Source organism: Canis lupus, chromosome 18 (genome assembly GCF_011100685.1).
Source record: "Canis lupus familiaris isolate Mischka breed German Shepherd chromosome 18, alternate assembly UU_Cfam_GSD_1.0, whole genome shotgun sequence".
NCBI classification, from domain to species: Eukaryota; Metazoa; Chordata; class Mammalia; order Carnivora; family Canidae; genus Canis; species Canis lupus.
Window position 1 is genome coordinate 463899 of NC_049239.1, and position 20358 is coordinate 484256.

The 20358-nt window shown below is 58.3% G+C and overlaps 1 protein-coding gene across 1 annotated transcript in view; it reads left to right on the plus strand.

The window, feature by feature from the left end:
• Positions 1-20358, plus strand: part of ABCA13 (ATP binding cassette subfamily A member 13) — a 232906-nt gene that overhangs the window by 180145 nt on the left and 32403 nt on the right. Inside the window, exons 51-57 of the mRNA XM_038562528.1 lie at positions 2014-2068; positions 3283-3460; positions 5004-5119; positions 7870-8026; positions 10075-10328; positions 15015-15204; positions 16988-17097. Of these exons, the coding sequence (XP_038418456.1) occupies positions 2014-2068; positions 3283-3460; positions 5004-5119; positions 7870-8026; positions 10075-10328; positions 15015-15204; positions 16988-17097 (1060 nt within the window). The remainder of the gene's footprint in view (positions 1-2013; positions 2069-3282; positions 3461-5003; positions 5120-7869; positions 8027-10074; positions 10329-15014; positions 15205-16987; positions 17098-20358) is intronic.

A 20358-nucleotide genomic window follows, 5' to 3' on the forward strand; every position in this document is an offset into this window, starting at 1 on the left:
CTCCCCCGAGTCGGGCGTTCCCCGGGCCTCTGGCACGACGTGGAGGAAAAATACATGAAATCATAAAGTTCAGACGGATGGGAGCCAAGGTTAGTGTTAGTTTTGGGGAAAGGAGAGAATTTAAAGAGCCGGCAGCTGCAGGGGGCAGTGGGCAGTGTCCTCGGGGCCTGCGTCTCCGGTCCTGTCGCAAAGCACCGCGGGAGTGTGGGGCAGCTGCAGAGGCCGAGGTCATTCAAGGTCGGTCGGTGCAAGTGGTTCAGAGGATCAGAGCTTTCCTCTCGTTAGAGAGTGCACCCCGGGCGTCCGCGGGGAGGGACCCCAGCCGTCCATGGAGAGTGACCCTGGGCATCCACGGAGAGGGACCCCAGGTGTCCACATAGAGCAACCCCCAGGTGTCCATGGAGAAGGACCCCAGCTGTCCACGGAGAGGGACCTCAGGCGTCCACGGAGAAGGACCCCAGCCATTCACGGAGAGTGACCCCGGGTGTCCACGGAGAGGGACCCCAGGTGTTCACGTAGAGTAACCCCCAGGTGTCCATGGAGAGGGACACCAGGTGTCCACGGAGAGGGACCCCAGCCATTCACAGAGAGCGACCCCGGGTGTCCACGGAGAGGGACCCTGTCTATCCATGGAGAGCAACCCCGGGCATCCGTGGAGAGGGACCCTGTCCGTCCACAGAGAGGGACCCGGCCGTCCACGGAGAGCGACCCCGGGTGTCCACGGAGAGCGTCCATGGAGAGTGACCACGGGCGTCCACAGAGAGGGACCCCAGGCATCCATGGAGAGGGACCCCAGCCGTCCATGGAGAGGGACCCGGCCGTCCACGGCGATGCGTACCGTGTTACCGGTGGGGAGAGCAGGGCCCGGACGTCAGTGGGGAGGCTGAGTAGACGAGGTGGCCGTCATGGACGCATCACCTCTGTCGTGAGCACTTGGTTAGGTGACTTCCGACGGGCTCTGTGGCCACCCAAGGACCGACGGCACCGCGTGGATGCGCCACGGAAGAGCCACGCTGGAATGATCGGAAATGGCCCGGAGTTCACACGCGCTCGTCCCTCCCCTGCCCGGCCGTCTCCTGTCCCCGGTCCCCTCCTGGGATGGGAGGCAGCGGAGCACACAGGATGCGCAGTGGGGCCCCGGGCTTGACCCGCCCCCGGCAGGACTGGGTGTGCTGCGTAGATGGAGCTGTGGAGGAGGAGGAGCCAGGCAGGGGCTGTGCCGACCGAGAGCCGTGGCAGCCGTGACAGCCGTGACGAGTGCTGCAGAGGGAGCCCGTGCCTCAGGGTCGTGCGTTGCGTGGGCCTGTTCCTCGCCGCGCGTGCCGACAGCAATCAGATGACCAAGTGCACTCGGAGCTACGCGGGCAGACGTCTTCTCTGTCGACCGCCGAGGCGACAAGAGCCCCTTGCAGTCCTCGTGGCTGACGCGGGGGCTCCTCAGGGCAGCCACCCGAGGCTACGTGGACCGCAGTGGTTTCCCACAAACGGGGTGCGCTGGGATCTAGAGAATCAGGCTTGTGGCTCTCAGTCGGCTGTGTGTGGCCTTGGGGAGTCCCTACCACGTGCCTCTGCCTCAGTTTCCCCCTTTGTGCGCCCCTCCCCTGCGCGGGCACAGCTGCCCCGGGTCCAGGTCAAGGCCTGTGCGCCGACAGGTGCGTGGGGAGGATGCGGATCCTCAGAGGTCCCCCTGCGGCCCGTGGGGTTCGGGAGTCGGCATCGTCTCTGAGCAGCCGTGAGGGGGCGCAGAGCTCCCCGCACTTACCAGTGGGGTTTGTTCCCCTAAACCCGTCTTACCTTGAAAATATCCTCAAAGATGCACTTAACGCACGGAGCCCCTGGGCGGAGGGGAGGGGCCCGGGTGGGTGCTGGGGTCTGGATGGAGGGGAGGGGCCCGGGCCCGGGTGGGTGCTGGGGGGCCTGGGCGGAGGGTAGGGGGGCGCCGTGGGGGCCCAGAGGTCTGGCTGCCGTGGGGTCCGGGGCTCGCAGGCTCACCCTGTGACGTGTCTTCCGCAGGAATAACGCTGTTCAGCCACCCGTACGGAGGCGCCTTGCTGAACGAGGACAAGATGTGAGTTGGGGGACCGCCGGGCGAGGCGGCCTGGGGGGGGCGGAGCTTGGGTTCTAGGGGTGACTTGGTGGCCCGCTGCGCCGCCCCACGATGCCGGCTTGGGCGTTTCTTTGCCGTTTCTTTGCCGAGGGGGACGACAGCGGCCACTGGGGGACGGGCGTTGGCCTGAGCTGGAAACGGAGGAGCGTACGGACTCCCCGTGTGATCCGTTGTCCCAAGGGCGTGAGCTCCAGGAAGCTTGGGGCCCGTCTCCCAGGTGCTCCTTGGGGCGCCGTCTTATTCTAAGGACTTTATTTTATTTATTAGAGACAGAGAGAGCAGGGACAAGGCAGGGGAGGGGAGAGAGAACCTCAAGCAGACCCTTCTCGGAGCTCTGAGCCTGACGCGGGCTCGATCCCGGGACCCGAGACCCTGACCTGGGCTGGAGGCGGGCGCTCCCCCCCCTCACCGAGCCCCCGGGGCCCTAGAGATTTAAGCCATGTCTTCACTTCACCTGGGATTCGAATTCACACCCTGAGGTCGAGGGTTGCACGAGCCACCATCTGAGCGGCGGGCGCCTGGGGCGTAGGGTCGGCCAGGGTGTGGGTGTACCTTGGGGGAGGGAGGGCGCGCCTGCCCATCCCCCCCTTTTCCACGCGCCTGGAAATCTGTGTGTAACTCGGCTCCCTGAAAACTTAGCGGCGGCGTCGGTCGCGTCCTCCCAGGACCTGCCGACCTGCGCTGGAGCCGCGGGCTGCTGGGCGCCCCGCTTCCCGGGTGTTAGAGCAGCAGCAGCGCCCAGCAGGTCGACCTCCCGCCCCACGGGGATGCTCGGGGGCCCTGTAGGCTCCCGGGGAGGAAGGTGCAGCGCGGGGTCGGGGGTGGCCAGCCATGTCTACGCGGCCCCTCGGAGTTTCTGGGGCGCCCTGGGGGCTCAGGCCATGACCCTGGGGTCCTGGGATCGAGTCCTGCGTCGGGGTCCCCGCAGGGAGCCCGCCTCTCTCTGTGTCTCTCGTGGATAATAAAGTCCTTAAAGGTGGAAGCCCCAGGAGCGCCCCTCGGCCTCTGCAGGCCCTCGGGAGGCCTCGGGAAGGGCCCTCCTGGTGCAAGTGCCTCGCTGGGCTGGGGCTGGGGCTGGGGCTGGGGCTTGGGGTGCCATCCTGCCCCGGGGGGGTCGTGGGAGGTCGCTGCGGGTGCTGCCCCCCCCCCGGCCCTGACGCCCGCCTTTCCCGCAGCCTGGAGAGCATCCGGCAGTGCGGTGTGGCGCTGTGCATCGTGCTGGGCTGCGCCGTCCTCACCGCCGCCCTGGGCAGCTCCGTGGTGCACGACCGGGCCACCAGCGCCCTCAGGCTGCAGCGCATCAGCGGCCTGGGACACGCCACCTACTGGCTCGCCAACTTCCTCTTCGATGGGGTAGGTTGCTGGGGCAGGGGGAGGGGCGGAGGGGAGGGGGCGGGGAGGGGGAGGAGGGGGGCGGGGAGGGGGCGGGGAGGGGGAGGAGGGGGGGCGGGGAGGGGGAGGAGGGGGGGCGGGGAGGGGGAGGCCCTGGGGCTGCCGTGAGCCACAGGCTTCTGCCCCCCTCACCCGCCCACCCCACCCCCACCCTGGGACACGGACCCCCCACTCTGCCCCCCGCACTCCTCTCCCCCCACACACAGCCTGGCTGGGGTGCTGCAGGGGCAGGTCCCGCTCCCGTCCTCCACCTCCCCCCGCCCCGTCCTCCCCTCTTCCCTCCCCTCCCCCCGCCCAGTCTCACCATCCGCTCCCCAGCCGCATGAGTGTGTCCTCCCCATCCACCCGCCCCGCGCCCCTCCGACCTCGGTCACATGTGTAGGGACCCACCCTCCGGGGCGAGTGGGGTCACCAACCGACAGGGGAGGGTGCTAGGCGGGGGGGTTTCCAGAGTACAGAGCCCGGCCCGTGCCCTTGACCCCTTGCCCATGCCCTTGAAGGCAGCTCGCACCCTTGACCCCGGCCCACGCCCTTGACTCTGGCCTGTGCCCTTGACCCTGGCCTGCATTCTTGACCCCCTGCCCGCGCCCTTGACCCCCTGCCCGCGCCCTACACCCGGCCCTTCCCTTGACCCTGGCCCGCACCCTTGACCCCTGCCCATGCCCTTGACCCCTGCCCACACCCTTGACCCCCTGCCCACACCCTTGACACCCAGCCCTGCCCGTGAGGCGGCTCCTCTTTATCCTGCGATGCCCGCCCTGGGGCTGAAGGGCAGGGAGGGTGCTTCTCTTCCCCGGTGACCCTGTTTCCATCGTTGTCCCATCGGTTCCCATCTACGTAGTGGATCAAACCACTCATTTAGCAGTTTTGTGGCTCTGTGTGGGCGAGGTGCATCCACGGTGCGGGGACACATTCGCGGCAGGGCCATGGGACCCGGGGGGAGGAGGGCAGGGGCACATCCCTGAGTGCACGTGGGGCAGAGGCCAGGGTCCCGGGAGGTCCTGGAAGGTCTGGGAGGTCCCAGGAGGTCCCAGGAGGTCCCAGAAGTTCTGGGAGGCCCCAGTAGGTCCTGGAAGGTCCAGGAGACCCAGAAGGTCCCAGGAGGTCCCAGAAGGTCCAGGGAGGTCCTCAAAGGTCTCGGAAGGTCCTGGGAGGTCCCAGGAGGTCCCAGAGTGGCCGGGGCACTGCTGTGGTTTCCCAGGGCCGTCCACCCAGTGCGGGAGGCGGGATGCCCCAGACCCCGGCCTCTGTCCCGGGCGCGTGGTGGTGCCTTCATTCGTCCTGCGTCCTTGGGTGTGTCCGCGTCCCGATGTCCTCCTCTGTCGAGGCCGCTCTGGGGACCCGTTCAGGGCCGCAGCTTCATGCCCAGTGACGGGCTGAGGTCCCAGGGCGTCCGTGGGGGGCCGGGGGGTTGCAGCCCGGCCCAGAGCTGGACTCTCCCTGGCTGCCTGCCTGTCACCCCCCAACCCGGGTGGGACGTCACCCCCCCTCCTTGTTTCCCCAGGTCTTTTACTTGGTCTCCGTGAGCCTGTGTGTGGCCGTCATCGTCGTCTTCCAGCTCCCGGCGTTTACGGTCCGCCAGAACTTGGCAGCCACCGCCCTCCTGCTGGCGCTCTTCGGGTACGTGCGGGGGACGCGGCCGCAGGGTTACGGTTTGTTTTCTGCTGGAGAACCTCCTGGGTGGCTTTGGACCTGCTGCCGGCTGCATGATTTTCTCTTTTCGAGCAATTCTGCAGCTTCTCGGAGGGCCGTGTAGATGGCCGGGGCGGTTGACGGTGCCCTACGGCGGAGGCGGTGGCTGCAAACTGCCTCCGAGGGAGAGTGTCGCCGAGGCCGCGGGTGCACGTGGGGCCTGGAAACAGGCCGCCCGGCTTCCCGGGTCTCCTCGGGGGGCACAGCAAGGGCGCCGTCCACACTGCTCGCTTCCGTGTCCCCAGCGGCCAGCGTCGTCGCTCGCTGTCCCCATAACACGTCCCCGCACGTCCCTCCCGCGGCGGCTGTACGTCCGATCCAGGCCGAGCCGCGAGAGACACTCGTCAGGGGGATGGAGCGTCTCTAACGTACTCGTTTATTATAACGCGAGGCGAGTCTTTTATTTAAAACCCCGTAAAGCCAAAGACAAGTGAGATGACTGTATGCAGCTCACGGCGACGCTGCGGACCCAAAACACTTGGTTAGGGGACAGGGTCCAACGTAAGCGACTGTTCCCGTGGCTGGACAGACGGCGTGGGAGACAGACAGGCAGACGGCTCCTTCCGGGAGTCGTGCACACTGGGGCCCGGACACGGCCGCAAGTGTGGGTTCCCGTGTCTGGGGACTCGGGTGACTCAGGTGAGGATCCAGGGGCGTCGATGGTGCCGTCAAGCTCCCCACGGCCGGACGAGACACGCTGCGCCCTGCCTTGATTTTGAGCTTCGGGAATGCGGAGGTCGCTGGGCTTGGAGCGAGGCGGCGCCGGGACAGAGGCGACTGCTTACAGAGCCCTATGGTGCGGCCCAAGCCTGGGACAGACGGCACGAAGCCCCGACCTCTGGCCGCGTTTGCAGTGGAAGCATTTTCTGGGGGATTCGGGGAGACTCCGAGATCCCTTGATGTTCGGCCTGGCCCAGGCCGCAGGGCTCCGGGGAGGAACCCTGAGGCCAGGTGGCCCCGGTCACCCCGGGCAGCCGGCGGGAATCCCAGGGCCACGTCCCCACGGTCGTGGCTTTGTTCCTTGCTGGGTCCCTGCCTCGCTCGCGACACACCGACACACCGGGGCAGCGCTGTGTCCCCGCCCCCGGGTCACTGCCATCCCCAAGAGCGGGACAGGGACCCGGAGGACAAAGCGGGGAAGGCTGGCCCCAGAGTGACCCCCAACCTGAGGACGTTACAGGCCTCTCAGGGGCCTTGCCGCGGGACCGGGCTTGGGATCCGAGGAAACCCGGGGTCAGACAAGCCCGGAGAGTCTCCAAGACACACGGAAAAGTGCCCAGTGACACATTTTTTTTTTTTTTAATCTTCCTATTGTCTTGGCCCTGGAAAACTTGATATTTTAGCTGGAAAGTGGGGATAATTAGCATCAAAAAGAGGAAAGGAATGTTGGAAACAAAAGAGCATCAGCTCCTGTAAACCTTTGAGCAAAGGTAGAAACTGTTGCAGGCCCCCGGGTTGCTCTAAAATAGGTTATGCTCTAGAAGCCCATTTAACTTTTTTCCTTTAAAGATTCTATTTATTTATTTGAGGAAGAGAGAGAGAGGGAGGGTGCGCACAGGAATAGGAGGAGGAGCGGAGGGAGAAGCAGCCGCCACGGGGCTCGAACCCAGGACCCGAGATCATGACCTGAGCTGAAGGCAGACGCTTCCTCGACGGAGCCCCCCAGGAGCCCCCCTTTTTAACTTTTTTCTTAAAAAAAAAAGAAGGATCCTGGAGCTGCCACGATGGGAATTTGAATCAAGTATTTGAGGTGACTAATGAACACGTAGGAAGAAAAGGATGCACGGCGGCCAGAAACCCGACCCGAAGCCTGTTCCCAGATGCGACCAGAGCAGCTCTGCTGCAGGTGCCGCCGGTGACGTCGTTGCCTAAACAAGTGATGCCGTGACCTGAGCCCTGTGGACACTTGACCCCCGGAGTCTGGAAGAGTCACAGGGGCGGGGGCTGGGGGAGGGGATTCGCATCGGGCTCCCAGGGGACCATGGAGGCGGTCATCCTGCCGCTTCGTGCACAGGGCGTGTGGGAGGGAGGCTGTGACCTGCGGCGGGTGGCGGGTGAGGCTGGCGCCGTGTCCTCGAGAAGACGCAGCCTCGTGGCCGCCGTGGTCACCTCGCCGCTGGTCAGGACCCATGAACGCCTTCCCGTCTGCAGGGGGACCACGGCCCCCTCCGCCCAGGCCGTTGGACACCGGGAGGGTGCGGGCCCGCAGGACGGGACATGGGGAGGAGCCGAGAAGGAGCTTTCTGGTTTTACCTTCATGCATTTAGGGGGATTTATCAGAGTGCACGTGCAGGGGAGAGCGGGGGAGCCTGTGAGCACAGCCTGGGGCGGGCGGCCCACGACCCCGAGGTCACGACCGAGCCCCCTCAGGGCCCTCGTCGGCTCTGCTGCTCCCCGTCCGTGGCCGCCGTTGGTTCTCGCTTCCCTGACGGGAACCGGGGTGAGAAGCAGGAGCCGAGCTGGCCCCCGGGGAGGTGGGGGCACCCCGGGTGGCCCCCAGGTCGTGGGGCTGCCCCGCTGGCGGCCGTCCCCTGCTGCTGCCGTCAGGCCAGGGCCCCGCGTGGGCTCGGTTCAGGGAGCTCAGGGAGCGGCGACCCGGCCCGCACCTGCACCCGCACCTGCACCTGCACGCCACCAAACCTTTGGGAGCACAGCCTGACCTGCCCCCTGCCCTGCAGGTACGCGACCCTCCCATGGATGTATCTGATGTCCAGGATCTTCTCCAGCTCGGACGTGGCCTTCATCTCCTTCGTGTCCCTGAACTTCATCTTCGGGCTGTGCACCATGCTCATGACCATCATGCCCCGGCTGCTGGCCATGGTCTCCAGAGCGCAGGTCGGTGGGCTCCAGCCGCGCCTCGCAGGGCGGCGGGGGGGTGGGGGGCACCGGCCCCGGCCCCTCGGGGGACTTTTCCAGCTGGAACTATGGGAGAACAGGCTGCCAGCCGTGGTCTTTAACCCCCAGAAAGTTTGCACCCCTGCCTCCGCCCGCTGCCCCTCTGTGCTGCTGGCCTGCCCCCGATTCCTCCGTCCGGGGCATGGGACGGACCAGGGGCTGTGAGCTCGGCCTAGCGACCGCCCAGCCCTCCCGGTGCAGGCCGTGCGGCGGGGCCGTGTCGGGTGTTTGGGGACGGCGGCCTGCGTCCCCGGGCAGGCTCGCTTGCTCCGGCCTGGGCGCGGGGACCGGCGGCTTGGGGTCACTGCCGGGCTGCTGCTGAAGCCCTTGGTGCGGCGACGCCGTCCTGCGCTCGGCGAAGGGAACGGATCCGTTCGGCTGACGTCAGCTGAGCCGGGGTTGGCATGTCCCTGCCTCGCAGGGGCCCTGCGGCTCAAGGAGGAACGGGGAGCAGGCTCGGGGCGGACACTGCCCCGGGGGGGACAGGCGAAGCCCTGGGGACGGGATCACAGGAGGAGGCGCGGGGGCCTCGGCGTCTGTGCTCTTGCAGCCGCAGTCAGCGTCCAGGGACGCGTCGCTCCTACGTCCTAACCGGGGAGAGACGCAGCTCTGGTGTGGTCCGTTATTTGATTCAGGGACACCGTTTCCCAAAAGCCCCGGTTATAAGCCCGTTTAGGACGGGCTGGCGTCCCCGACGAGCGGCAGATAGGACGAGTCCAATGAGCTAAGGGAAGAGTCCGATGAGGCCCCCGTGCTGCTTCCCTGTGCGCATGGAGACGAAGCCTCGTGTAAGAGTTCACACCTGCGATCGCGCGCTCTGCTGCTCCCAAGTCACCTTATTCACGACTGCGTTTATTTGATTTTCTGTTATTTAATTATTTAAACATTTATTTGAGAGCACGCGCGTACGCGCGCGCGCGCGCGCGCGCGCGAGAGAGAGAGAGAGAGAGAGAGAGAGAGAGGGAGGGAGAGAGAGAGAGAAGGAGCAGAGGCAGAGGGAGGAGCAGACTCCCGCCGAGCGAGAAGCCGATGCAGGACTCGATCCCAGGCCCCCGAAACCGTGACCTGAGCTGCAGGCAGGGGTGTGAGGTCTGAGCCCCCGTGTGCCCCTCGGACCACACCTGCTGGGTGCACCTGACTGCTCTGTGCATTTATCGAGGGTGAAGTGCAGTGAAGTCCATGGAGGTGGGAGCACAGGGTCCTTTACAGAAGGGCCTAGTGGGCGACGGCTGACACAGCCCCAAGTCTAATCTCATGGTGAGATGAAGCTGACATCCACGGCACACCGGATGGTGAAAAAAAAAAAAAAGAGTGAATTTTAGGGGAGCTGTTGAAGCTCAGTAGACATTTAATTTAAAAGTGGCATTGAAAATAAAAAAAATAATAAAACTGACCCGATCCAACCCGGTCTTCTCCCTCAGGCCGCACCTCCTAGTACCATCACCCCGCGGGGTCGAGGGCGTGGTGGTTAGGGGTGCACCTGTGAATTTGCAGGGCACGTCCCCTCCGTCAATCCCCCCCAGATCACGTTCTGCTCACAGGAAAAATACCTCCATGTATCCCACGAGTCCCCCAAAGCCTTGACTTACTCTAGCATCACTCGCAAGTCTTCCCCTATGTCTCACCTGCTCAGGTGTGGACGGGGCTTTAGGCGTGAAGCATCGTGAGACGGAAGCGCCCTCCATCCGGGAGCCGGTGAACCGCAGATCCCGTGCTTCCTTCCGCAGCACGACTGTGGACGGGCTCAGGGTGGACTTGCACGTTCCCAAAGCGGGACACGGAAGGGGGAAGCGGGTGAGGGCTCCCCGGGCACGTCCGCCGGCCCAGCCAGGCAGACCCGGCAGACCTCAGGCTCCGGAATAACGCTGTCTGGGTCGGTGGCCGTGCGCGCCCTCCAGGGCGCCGGCAGGGAGCCTGGGACACGGGCCCCGCAGGGAAGCGGGGGGTGCAGAGAGCTTGACCCCTTCCCCGTTCGTGTCCCTGCACAGAATTTACAGAAGATCTACGACGTGCTCAAGTGGGTGTTCACCGTGCTGCCGCAGTTCTGCCTCGGGCAGGGCCTGATCGAGCTGTGTTACAACCAGATCCGGTACGACCTGACCCACGGCTTCGGCATCGATTCCTACGTGAGCCCCTTCCAGATGGACTTCCTGGGCTGGATCTTCGTGCAGCTGGCCGCGCACGGCACCGTGCTCCTCCTCCTCAGGGCTTCGCTGCAGTGGGACCGTCTGCCGCGGCCACGGTGGGGCGTGGGCTCGTCCCGGGGTGGGGTGGGGGGGCGGGGGGGCTCCATCCTCAGGTCGCAGGACACCCAGTGCGTCCACCCAGCGTGGGCCACGCTGCCAACGGGGGAGGCTTCGGGTTGATGCTGCTTTTTCTTTTCTTTCCGTCTTTCTTTCGTCCCTTTTTGCTTTTTGGACTGATGTGAGTCACCACTGCTAGGAAGGCGGATGTGGCAGTGCCAAGTGGTGACATGATCTTTCTAATTATTTAATTTTCCCCTTTGAAATTGTTGACTTTCCCTCTTACTTTGATTGTAGCATCTAGGCGACTTCAGTTGAGACCATAAATTAATTCTTTCTTTCTTTCTTTCTTTCTTTCTTTCTTTCTTTCTTTCTTTCTTTCTTTCTTTCTTTCTCTCTTTCTCTTTCCTTCCTTTCTTTTCCTTCCTTCCTTCCTTTCTTCTTTCTTTTTTCTCTTTCCTTCCTTTTTTCCTTCCTTCCTTTTTCTTTCTCTTTTCTTCTTTCTTTCTTTCTTTCTTTCTTTCTTTCTTTCTTTCTTCTTTTATTCAGTTAGTTAGTTAAAAAAAGATGTTATTTATTTGTTTGAGACAGAGAGCGCACTCCCACACAGAGGGAGAGGGAGATGCAGACTCCCTGCTGAGCCGGGGGCCCCGATGCAGGGCTCAGTCCCAGGCCCCCAGGATCGTGCCCTGACCCGAAGGCCAATCCTTAACTAACTGAGCTCCCCCAGCACCCCTAACGTATTTTATTTTTACGGCTCAATGGCATTAACTCCTAAAAATCAGGGATGAATGGAAGGTCAGCTCTGACAACCGCCTGCCCTTTGCCAAATCCTTTTGCTTTTGATGCTGTGATCTTCTCTGTTAGGTGACGAACGTCGAGGAGCACGAGGAATACGTGTTGTGTGTTAATACTATGACATTTACACGCGCGTCTCGTGTTTAACGACGTAACAGTACATAGTATATAATATGTTTATATTTCCTTTGACGTGTCCGTTCCTGTGTTTGTGGCCCGTCTGCACACACACAAGTCCCTGTTACTCTAAGCGGGACTTCAGGCAGCCTTGCAGGAGCATCTAGAGTATTGTCAGCTAACATGTTGTGGACGCATGGGGAAGAAATGTGCGTTTGCACGTAGGCCTCACAGAGCTGTGCGTGCCCCTCCGTGGCCCGCGTGGCCTGCGTCCGTGCACCTGCTCTTCCCAAGCGCTGCACGCTTCAACTACAAGAGGATCCTTCGTGAAGAAGTGACTAACTAGGGCCGTGTCCCTGGAGAGCCTGTTGAGGACGGGGGCCGCGCTATGAGCTTTTGTGGCGACGCCTTTGTGGAATTGTTCCCGCCAGTCGCTTCGTGACATGCTTCCTTTGTCAATCCTTCCAATCTGCTGAAGCAGCGAGCCGCTCTGACTCGGAATCCCAAAGCTCTCCTGAATCGGCCACAATCACGCCGGAGGCTGTGGATACCCAGCGTTGCCCTGGATTTGTAAGAGAATTCTGAGTGCCTTTCAAACACGACTGGTTCTGTGATTGGCCCTCACGCGTCTAATCTGTTTTAAAACCTAGACTGCAGCGTCCCGTCGGGTGGATTCCAGGAGGCTCCTCCTCCGGGAGCATCAGAAGACTTGTTCTTAAAAGGGAACCCGTCCTGGATTCCTTTGCACAGCGTAGGATAAACCGTATTTTGGAATACGGCCGCTGCCCTCCAGGCACTGCCGCATGGAGGGCTCCTACAGTGGACGTCTCACTGCATTGCAGTATTTTTCAGATCCACATCCGCCCGGGCCCGCTAATCACTGCCCAAACGGGGAAATCCAGGGTTCTTAGCCTGGTCCCCTCAGGTGGGCATTTAACGCCCAAGAAGCTCTCCAAGACCGTCCCCTCCCCCCTTGGGGGGCATTTGCCTCCGGTCACCTGCTCAGCCGGGGTCTCTGGCAGGCTGGCGTCACCCACGCCCCGGGCGGGCCCCAGCATCATCCTGTGCTGTGTGTGTGCCGCACTCCCCGCCACCATCGGGTCCTTTGTGGGCTGGTGGAGCTGAATCCTGGGAGTGAATAGGAAGACCTGCCCCCCATGCCCAGGAGGGACGTGCCCACCTCCCCCCACGCCCCATGGGCCGTCGTGACCGGCCCCCACCGCTGGGCCTGGGTGCTGGGTGAGGGGCCCCTCCTTGCTGTCGCCCTGGCCAGCCCCGGCCCTGAGCTGAGCCCTGCTGCTCCCTATGGGGCTCTGCTCAGAATCCAAGTCTCCACGAGACGCCGAGCCCTGGCCGAGCGGCAGGCGGGCTGGGGGCGTCCTTGTCCCCTCTTGATCTGGAGCTGGACCTGGGTCTGGCTTGGTGGGGGGCTGCGCGTAGGCCGGTGGCCCAGGACGGCCTTTCTCTGCTGCTGCTGGCCGTGCCGACTCTGTGCCCGCGCCCGTCCTTCCTCCGGGACGTGGAAGCAGAGGCGCGTTTCTGAGCGTGGCTGGGTGGACTGTGTTGTCGGGAGTGCCCGCAAAGTGACCGCTACAATGACAGGAGATGTGAACAGGTGCACCTTCCTGCCCCTGCCCCCTCAGAACCCTGCGACCAGAAGCTCTGGGGATGAACCTGAGGGGCTCCCCGGTGCTTCCCATGGGGAGGAGGTCAGAGCCGCTGCTAGGGGCTCCTGGGGAAGAAAGGGCCTGTTCTCTCCTCCTGGACTCAGAAAAGGACGGCAAAGGCCAGGCCAGCTGAGGGTCCGGAGACACGCTGCAGCTGGCAAAGGGGGAAGGAACCAGAAAACACAGGAGCGTGAAATCCGATGCGTCTTCACAACGTGAACACACCTGCAGCCCCTTCTCCCACACGGAGCTCCGTCCGCCTCTCCTCGGCCCTGTTCCATTAGCCACTCCACACGACCCCGGTCCTTGGGTGGCTTAGCACATTAACAACCATTATGTTTTATTAATTAAAATACATTAAGGTCAAGGGGGCCTGGGGGGCACAGTCGGTTGAGCATCTGGCTCTTGGTTTCGGCTCAGGTCGTGATCTCAGGGCCCTGGGATCGAGCCCCGCGGTGGGCTCTGTGCTCGGCACGGAGTCGGCTTGAGAGTCTCTCTCTGCCCCTTCCCCCGTCTAAAAATAAAGAACTAAATCTTAAAAGAATGCATCAAGCTCACACACAGCCTGAGTTCTACGCTTCAAATCTGCTGTGGGGTCCTCCCTCCCAGCACAGAATCCAGGTTCTCCAGGGCACCCTGTGCCAATGGGATGGTCGCGCGGCACCGATGCCGTGATTCTCCACTGATCTCATTGTCTCTGGTGATTCGTGTCTCGTGCTTTTGAACATTATGTGACTGGTGTCACGTATTCCTTCATCTTGTAGGTTGTGTGTTGAGTAGATTTTACATTCGTTCGATGGTAATTTTCAGGCGCAGAAAAAAATAATACAGAGAAAGGACCTAGGGCCCTGGGAGCTGGCCGCGGGTATTTTATTTTAAATGCTTTTTATTTTAAAATAGTTCAAGGCTCGCGAGACGTTGCAGAATCCTTAGGGTCCCTGTGTGCCCTTGACTCCGCTCCTCCCACTGGTCTCATGGCAGTTTGGTTGATGTCACATGACAGCATCACATTGGCGAAAACCAGGAAATTGATTTCGGCACAACCTTAACTAGGTGTCTGTGCCCATTTAATGATTAAAATATTGGCGTGTCGCAGTTTACAGGGGAAATTGAAATTTAAACTTAAAGTGTGCCAGGTTGAATTTCATACGGAAGATCGAAAAGGGAGCAGCTCAGATTTAGAACAGATTAATTTGAATCGAAGGTTAAATTTGTATCCACCTGACAAAAACTCACTAAATCCATCCTGCACGGTGTTGTGCGCAGTACTTACCGTACGATCCTCCTACACAATCCGGTGTGTACTATGCAACTATGATGTTTAGGCTCTTTTCTGTGCAGTCTACTTTGTTCAAGTGGCCTGTTTGCTAAAAGTGCTTAAACAGAACGACTCCTTGCAGATATTTTGTGATGCATCCTTTTCCCACCTTGTGCAAAAGTCTGGCATGGCTTTATTGTCCGTAAAATAAAGGAGTAGCTTGGGACTCCCGGGGGCTCAGCGGTTGAGAGCCTGCCTTCAGCCCAGGGCATGACCCCAGGGTCCCGGGATCGAGTCCTGCATTGGGCTCCCCACGTGGAGCCTGCTTCTCCCTCTGCCTGTGTCTCTGCCTCTCTCATGTCTCTCATGAATAAATAAATAAAATCTAAAAAATAAAAATAAAAAATAAGGGAGTAGCCCTAGTGGGACATCTACCCACCTCACTGTCTTTTAGGAACATGGACATTTCCTTCACGTTAAGGACTCTTGCTCATTATTTATTTATTTTTAAGATTCTATTTACTTCCTTGAGAGAGAGAGCACCTGAGCTGGAGGGAGAGGGAGAGAGAATCTGAAAGAGGCTTTATGCTGAGCCCAACGTGGGGCTTGATCTCACGACCTTGAGATCACGACCTAAGCTGACGCCAAGAGTCGGCTACTTCATCCCCTGAGCCACCCAGGGGCCCCAGATCCCTGCTGATTCTTAATCGCGATGCAGAAGTGGGGTGCCTGGACCAGAGCTGAGAGTCCACGCGCAGGACCACATCTCCCGTTTCAACAGGTTTCTGACCTTCCTCTTGACTCTTCCATTTCCACGTGAAGTAACTCTGACCTCGTCTCCCCAGGGGTCACTCTGCCATCCAGGGCACAGTCACACCTTCCAAGGACATAGATGTGGAAAAAGAGCAAATAAGAGTGTTGAAAGGAAAAACCAGTGAAGACCTTCTTGTGTTATGCAACCTCAGCAAAAGCTATGGGAGCTTCAGGAGAACCACTGCTGTGTGCGATATTAGTTTGGGTCTACGAAGAGGAGAGGTAAGGACCCTCTATTTGTACCCTTCCTGTTACAAACCCGTGCATCTCTCACTGCACATCTGCCTGTGTCATGCTCAAAATATCTGATGTCTTTTGATATCTTATGCTCAAAGTATCTGAGATCTCCTTCAAATTTCTGGAATTTCTGCAAAAATCCCTAGACACGGAATCTGAGTAGAGCATCTATCAGCTCTTTCCCCAGGGAAAACTTTGCTAATTGATTGATGGAATTTCTTCTCTTCTATAATCTTAAAAAAATTTCAAGTCATTGAAGAATTTTAATCGTTTAGCTATAGGATGGCATCTTACTGAATGCAAATATTTTATCAATCCAGTTAATTAAGGGAACCTCTTCTAGCTCTTGCTTGGACTTCCGTGCTCTTTAAATGGCCAGTTAAGTCCATCTAGTAAAATGCTCCTTGGGAAAGGGAAAAGAATGCTCACACCAGAGCAATAGCTCAGAGTTTTTTTCATGGATATGGTATTAATTCTAGTAGAAATGTTTAATCGGGACTGATAGAAGCCATGAAAGTTGTTCCTGATTTGTGCTTAATTGCATAAAAAGAAATCAGTTCTGAAGATGACTACCTTTAAACAGGTGGCAGTTCAGGGAGCACCTGTCCTGCAGAGGTCCCGAGTAGGTTTCCAGCCCCAGGAAAGCCAGGTCAGCTTAGGTCAGTGGACAGGAAGCCAGCCCCTGCCACCAGAACACAGAGGTCTTGGAAGGAGATTTTCAGAACCACACGGTGTTTCTATCTCTACCGTGGAATCTCTAGCTAAGGACATACTGACAGATAAGGACTAGATCTAGAAAAGACAGCAGGAAGGGCATTTTTCACATGGAACATAAGACGACGTTGAGCCAAAAGACTCTCCAAAATGTTGGCTTGATGCCGAGTGTCCGTGTTTAGAACTAACGGTTGTCATCTTAACTGCTGTCTGGAGCAGCCTAGAGTCCAAGTTGGGGGCTTAGAGAATATTTTTAGAGTCTACTTAAAGTGTTCATTTTTTTAAAGTATTGATTTAGGGGGATCCCTGGGTGGCTCAGCGGTTTGGCGCCTGCCTTTGGCCCAGGGCACGATCCTGGAGACCCGGGATTGAGTCCCGCTTTGGGCTCCCGGCATGGAGCCTGCTTCTCCCTCTGCCTGGGTCTCTGCCTCTCTCTCTCTGTCTATCATAAATAAATAAATAAATCTTAAAACAAAATAAAGTATTTAGTTATTTGTGAAGGAGAGCGACAGAGAGCTCAGTGCAGGAGGGGCAGAGGGGGAGGGAGAGAGAGAATCTCAAGCAGACTCCTCGCTGGGCATGGGGCCTGGCACAAGGCTCCATCCCACCACCCTGAGGTCATGTCCTGAGCCAAAACCAAGACTCGGAAGCTTCACCGACTGAGCCTTCCAGGTGCCCCAGAACAAACTGTAAACTGTGCAGTGGCGTCAAGCAGATAACGGTAACAACGAGTGAATTCCAAAGACTGTCATCTCCCACAAAGGGACACAGTTAGGGCCTTGTGGGGACTGCCCGCCATGTGATGGGGGATCTCGCACAATCCCCGGTAGTTGGCATTGCCTGCTCACCCTCTGGAGGGTTCCTTCCTTGGATTCACCCCTCGGAGGTGAGTGTCCCTACAGTCACACCGCTCAGGTACCACGATCGCTTCCAGAGCGCTTTGCACTGTCGTGTGATTTTAAAGGTCTGCGAGCGTCAGAAACCGGCGGCTCGGAGAGTAAGTGCTGTCTGCTGGGATTGACATGCCCTTCCCCCGCTTCTTCTCTCCTGTCAGTGCTTTGGGCTCCTGGGGCCCAACGGGGCTGGGAAGAGCAGCACATTCAAGATGCTCAACGGGGACTGCCCTCCGACCTCAGGACACGCCGTCATCAGGACCCCCGCAGGGTAAATCCAGAGCCTGCCAGGGCATCCTGAGCGAGCCCTAGAGCCGCCCGCATCCCCTCAGCTCTGTGGCCTGGAGTCTGAGCTGCGTCCTCCTTCCACGTTTACCTTTCTGTTAGCTGCCAGGTGCCAGACGGGGAGGGGTCTCTGGTGCCAATGGGATAAGCTCCCTTATCTCATCCGCAAAGGGTGGAGGGGGTGTGGGCAGACAGCGGCCAGGCCTGAGGTCTCTCCGGGCGCCCAGCGGGCCCCGTGTGTCTGGCTGCTGACCCAGGTGAGTGGGAAATAGGAGGAAGGAGATCCGACCAGTAGGGAGAGTGTGAGGTACGTGTGCGTCCTGGTGCAGGCTCTGAGAGGGAGTCGCGTGTATGGAGTCGAAGCATGCTCGAGCTCTCACACTGCTGGTTTTTTCCTGCAGTTGTGGAAGGAAGAAAGTGTGTGTCTGTTGCTTGGGTGGCGTGCGTGCGTGCGTGCGCATCCCTAACCTCTCTATTTACCAGTACCTGTGGATAGAAGGATCAGAATGTCAAAAGCAAAAAATATATGGTCTATTTTTCTCATCCCTGGAAGCCTGACTCTCTTGTTCATGATCCCGTCCCATCATTTGTAAACTAATTGGAAAATGAAATTCAAATAGCTGTTCTTGAAGGAAAGAATACATTTATATCTCCTTAATGGCTTGCAATCCCTTATTATGCTACGTATGTGTGTAATTAGTTTAATTATGACTAAATCGCACTTGCATTAATTATATTTTTAACCTTGATTATTTGTAATGTTAATTGCACATTGCTAGTCAAGGAATTAAATGGGTAATTAGAACACAATGGAATTTTAACTATTTAGCTGGTGTACATCTTCCTGCCCATGAAGCTCATAACCTACTGCTACCCAGTTAGGGTACGTTGATAGTCATTCATTATTTTCAGGTCCTTTTTGTCTCTTTTTTTTGAGGTTATATGATCAGGAACAGGGCTCTTTTCTTTTCTTGTTTATTAACGTCTATGAAGGTGTGTCCGTAAGTACAGAATATACTTCGTAACCGAGCTTTGTAATTAGATTTAAATTATCTTGAGCCCCTGGCACAATGGCAGTGGTCACCGACTGGAAGACCGCAGGCCAACAGTCACTTTGTTTTTATTTGGCCAGTACAGCACGTGCATTTTGGAATTGGACCTCCCTTGGTCAGAACGCAGACTTCCTAGTTCGTCACAGTCCCCACCCGTCCCTATGGCCTCACTACCGGCACTAGCAGATGTGTAGGTTGACCCTCTGCAGCTCTTAGATGCTAGAGGTTGCAAACTCCTGGGGTTAGAATTAGAATAAGTTGTAATCCTAATAGTTACACTGTTGTGACTCTGGTATTTACCAAGCATCAGGCCATGTGGGGCTTGGCGTTTCTGGTCTCATCCGGGGGTTGGAACCACCTGGGGAAGAGGACCTCATCCTGATCACACTGATCAGGAATTTGGGGCTCAGGGCATTCTGTGGTGTGCTAGGAGTCAGGCTTCTGGAAAGTAGCAGAGGATTTGAATCCGAGTTCTCAGCATAGGAGTTACCAGATCACATAGCGTTGGAATTCAGGCCAATGACTCACTGGAGGAGTAGGAGGGCTAAGGTGCTGCCTCGGAGCCAAGCGGGGCTGGCCTGGGTCTGCCTGGAAGCAGAGTAGACTTTGGAAGTGTCTGGAGGGATAAGTTACGCCACCTACAAGGCCCATCACCCCTCCTGGGTCCTGGGTGCGAGGGAGGGACGGTCCCTGTAAGGCTCCGGTGTGTGTGCATTAGCCCCGGGCCTGTGAGCCTTTTGCACTCAGTGTGTGGCCAGCAGCCTTGTAAGGGCCGTGTCCGCTGTGTGCTGGTCCTGTCGAGCGGTGATCATCCACAGAGGAGTGTCCACCTGGTCAGGAGTCCGCAAAGCCTCAGGCCCTATCTGTGTGCATCCTCTCAGTTCACCTCTCTTGCCGGTTCTTGACCTGAGGAGGGTTTTTTCTTTTTTCTTTAAGGTTTTATTTATCTTAGAGAAAGATCACAAGCAGAGAGGAGGGGCCGAGAGAGGGAGAAGCAGGCTCCCCGATGAGCAGGGAGCCCCAACCGAGACCGACCCGGCGCAAGGGTCATGACTTGAGCCCAAGGCACTCACTCAACCGGATGAGCCGCCCAGGCACCCCCGTAACTGAATACATTGAAACTGAAGTTTAGGGGCACCTGGGTGTCACAGTCGGTTGAGTGTCTGCCTCTTGATTTCAGCTCGGGTCATGCTCAGGTCGTGATCTCGGGGTAGTGAGGTGAGGCCCCAACTCCCAGGCTCAGCGGGGAATGTGCTGGAGATCTCTCTGCCCCTCCCCAGCCTCTCTCTCTCTCTCAGATCAATAAAAAAAAATACTTTATGAAGCTTAAAAGCCACAGTGGTTAGTAGCTGCTAATTTGAACAGACACAAACCTAATTTTGCTCCTTTATGGTCTTTTTCTCTCATCTTTCCTTAAGAGCTTGTCTGAGATTTAACTCCGCAGTCTCACTACAAGACGTCCAGGTACGAGTATCTTCTCAACTGTGATGCTCGAGAAGCATCGTGGTTTTCTAGGAGAAATAGTAAGTCATGGCCTGGGGGAAATTTGGTGACGTTATCACCCAGTTAGAAAAACGTGAAGTTGTGAAGTTTCTGAACAGGAAGTTAAAAGCTGCCTACTGGGCCCAGGAAGGTGTTGACAGGTGGACTGAGGAGCTAGATGTCAAGAGCTTCTGACTTTCCTCCTCCCTCTGCCCGTGCGTGTGTGCACGTGCACTCTCTCTCTCTTCTCTCTCTCTCTCTCTCAAATAAATAAAATCTTTAAAAAAAGACGCAGGCATTCTTTTCACATGTTAGACCAGTATTTTTGGAGTCTGTTCCATGTCAATGCATGAAGGTAGGACAGATCTTTCTTCTGCCTCCCGGCCCCCCAGCTTCCTCCCGTCTTAAGTGATCACACATCAGAGATGCGGGTGAGCAGTAACTCTTAGACCCTCTAATATCCCCACGTTGCTGAGATTCTGGGTATTACACGTAGGAACCTACATACAGATACCCGGCTTCGTTTAAGCACCGTGATACCAATATTACGAAGAAGACCGAGGCTAATTTATTGCTTATAAATCTTTTACACTAACGTGAATCACAGATTAAGTCATAACCTCACCAATTAGGAATCGCTTGGAAATTTGTTTCTCTCCCGTTTTAAATTAAACGGCGATGTAAAATACTAATACTGATTAGGAAAACAGTGA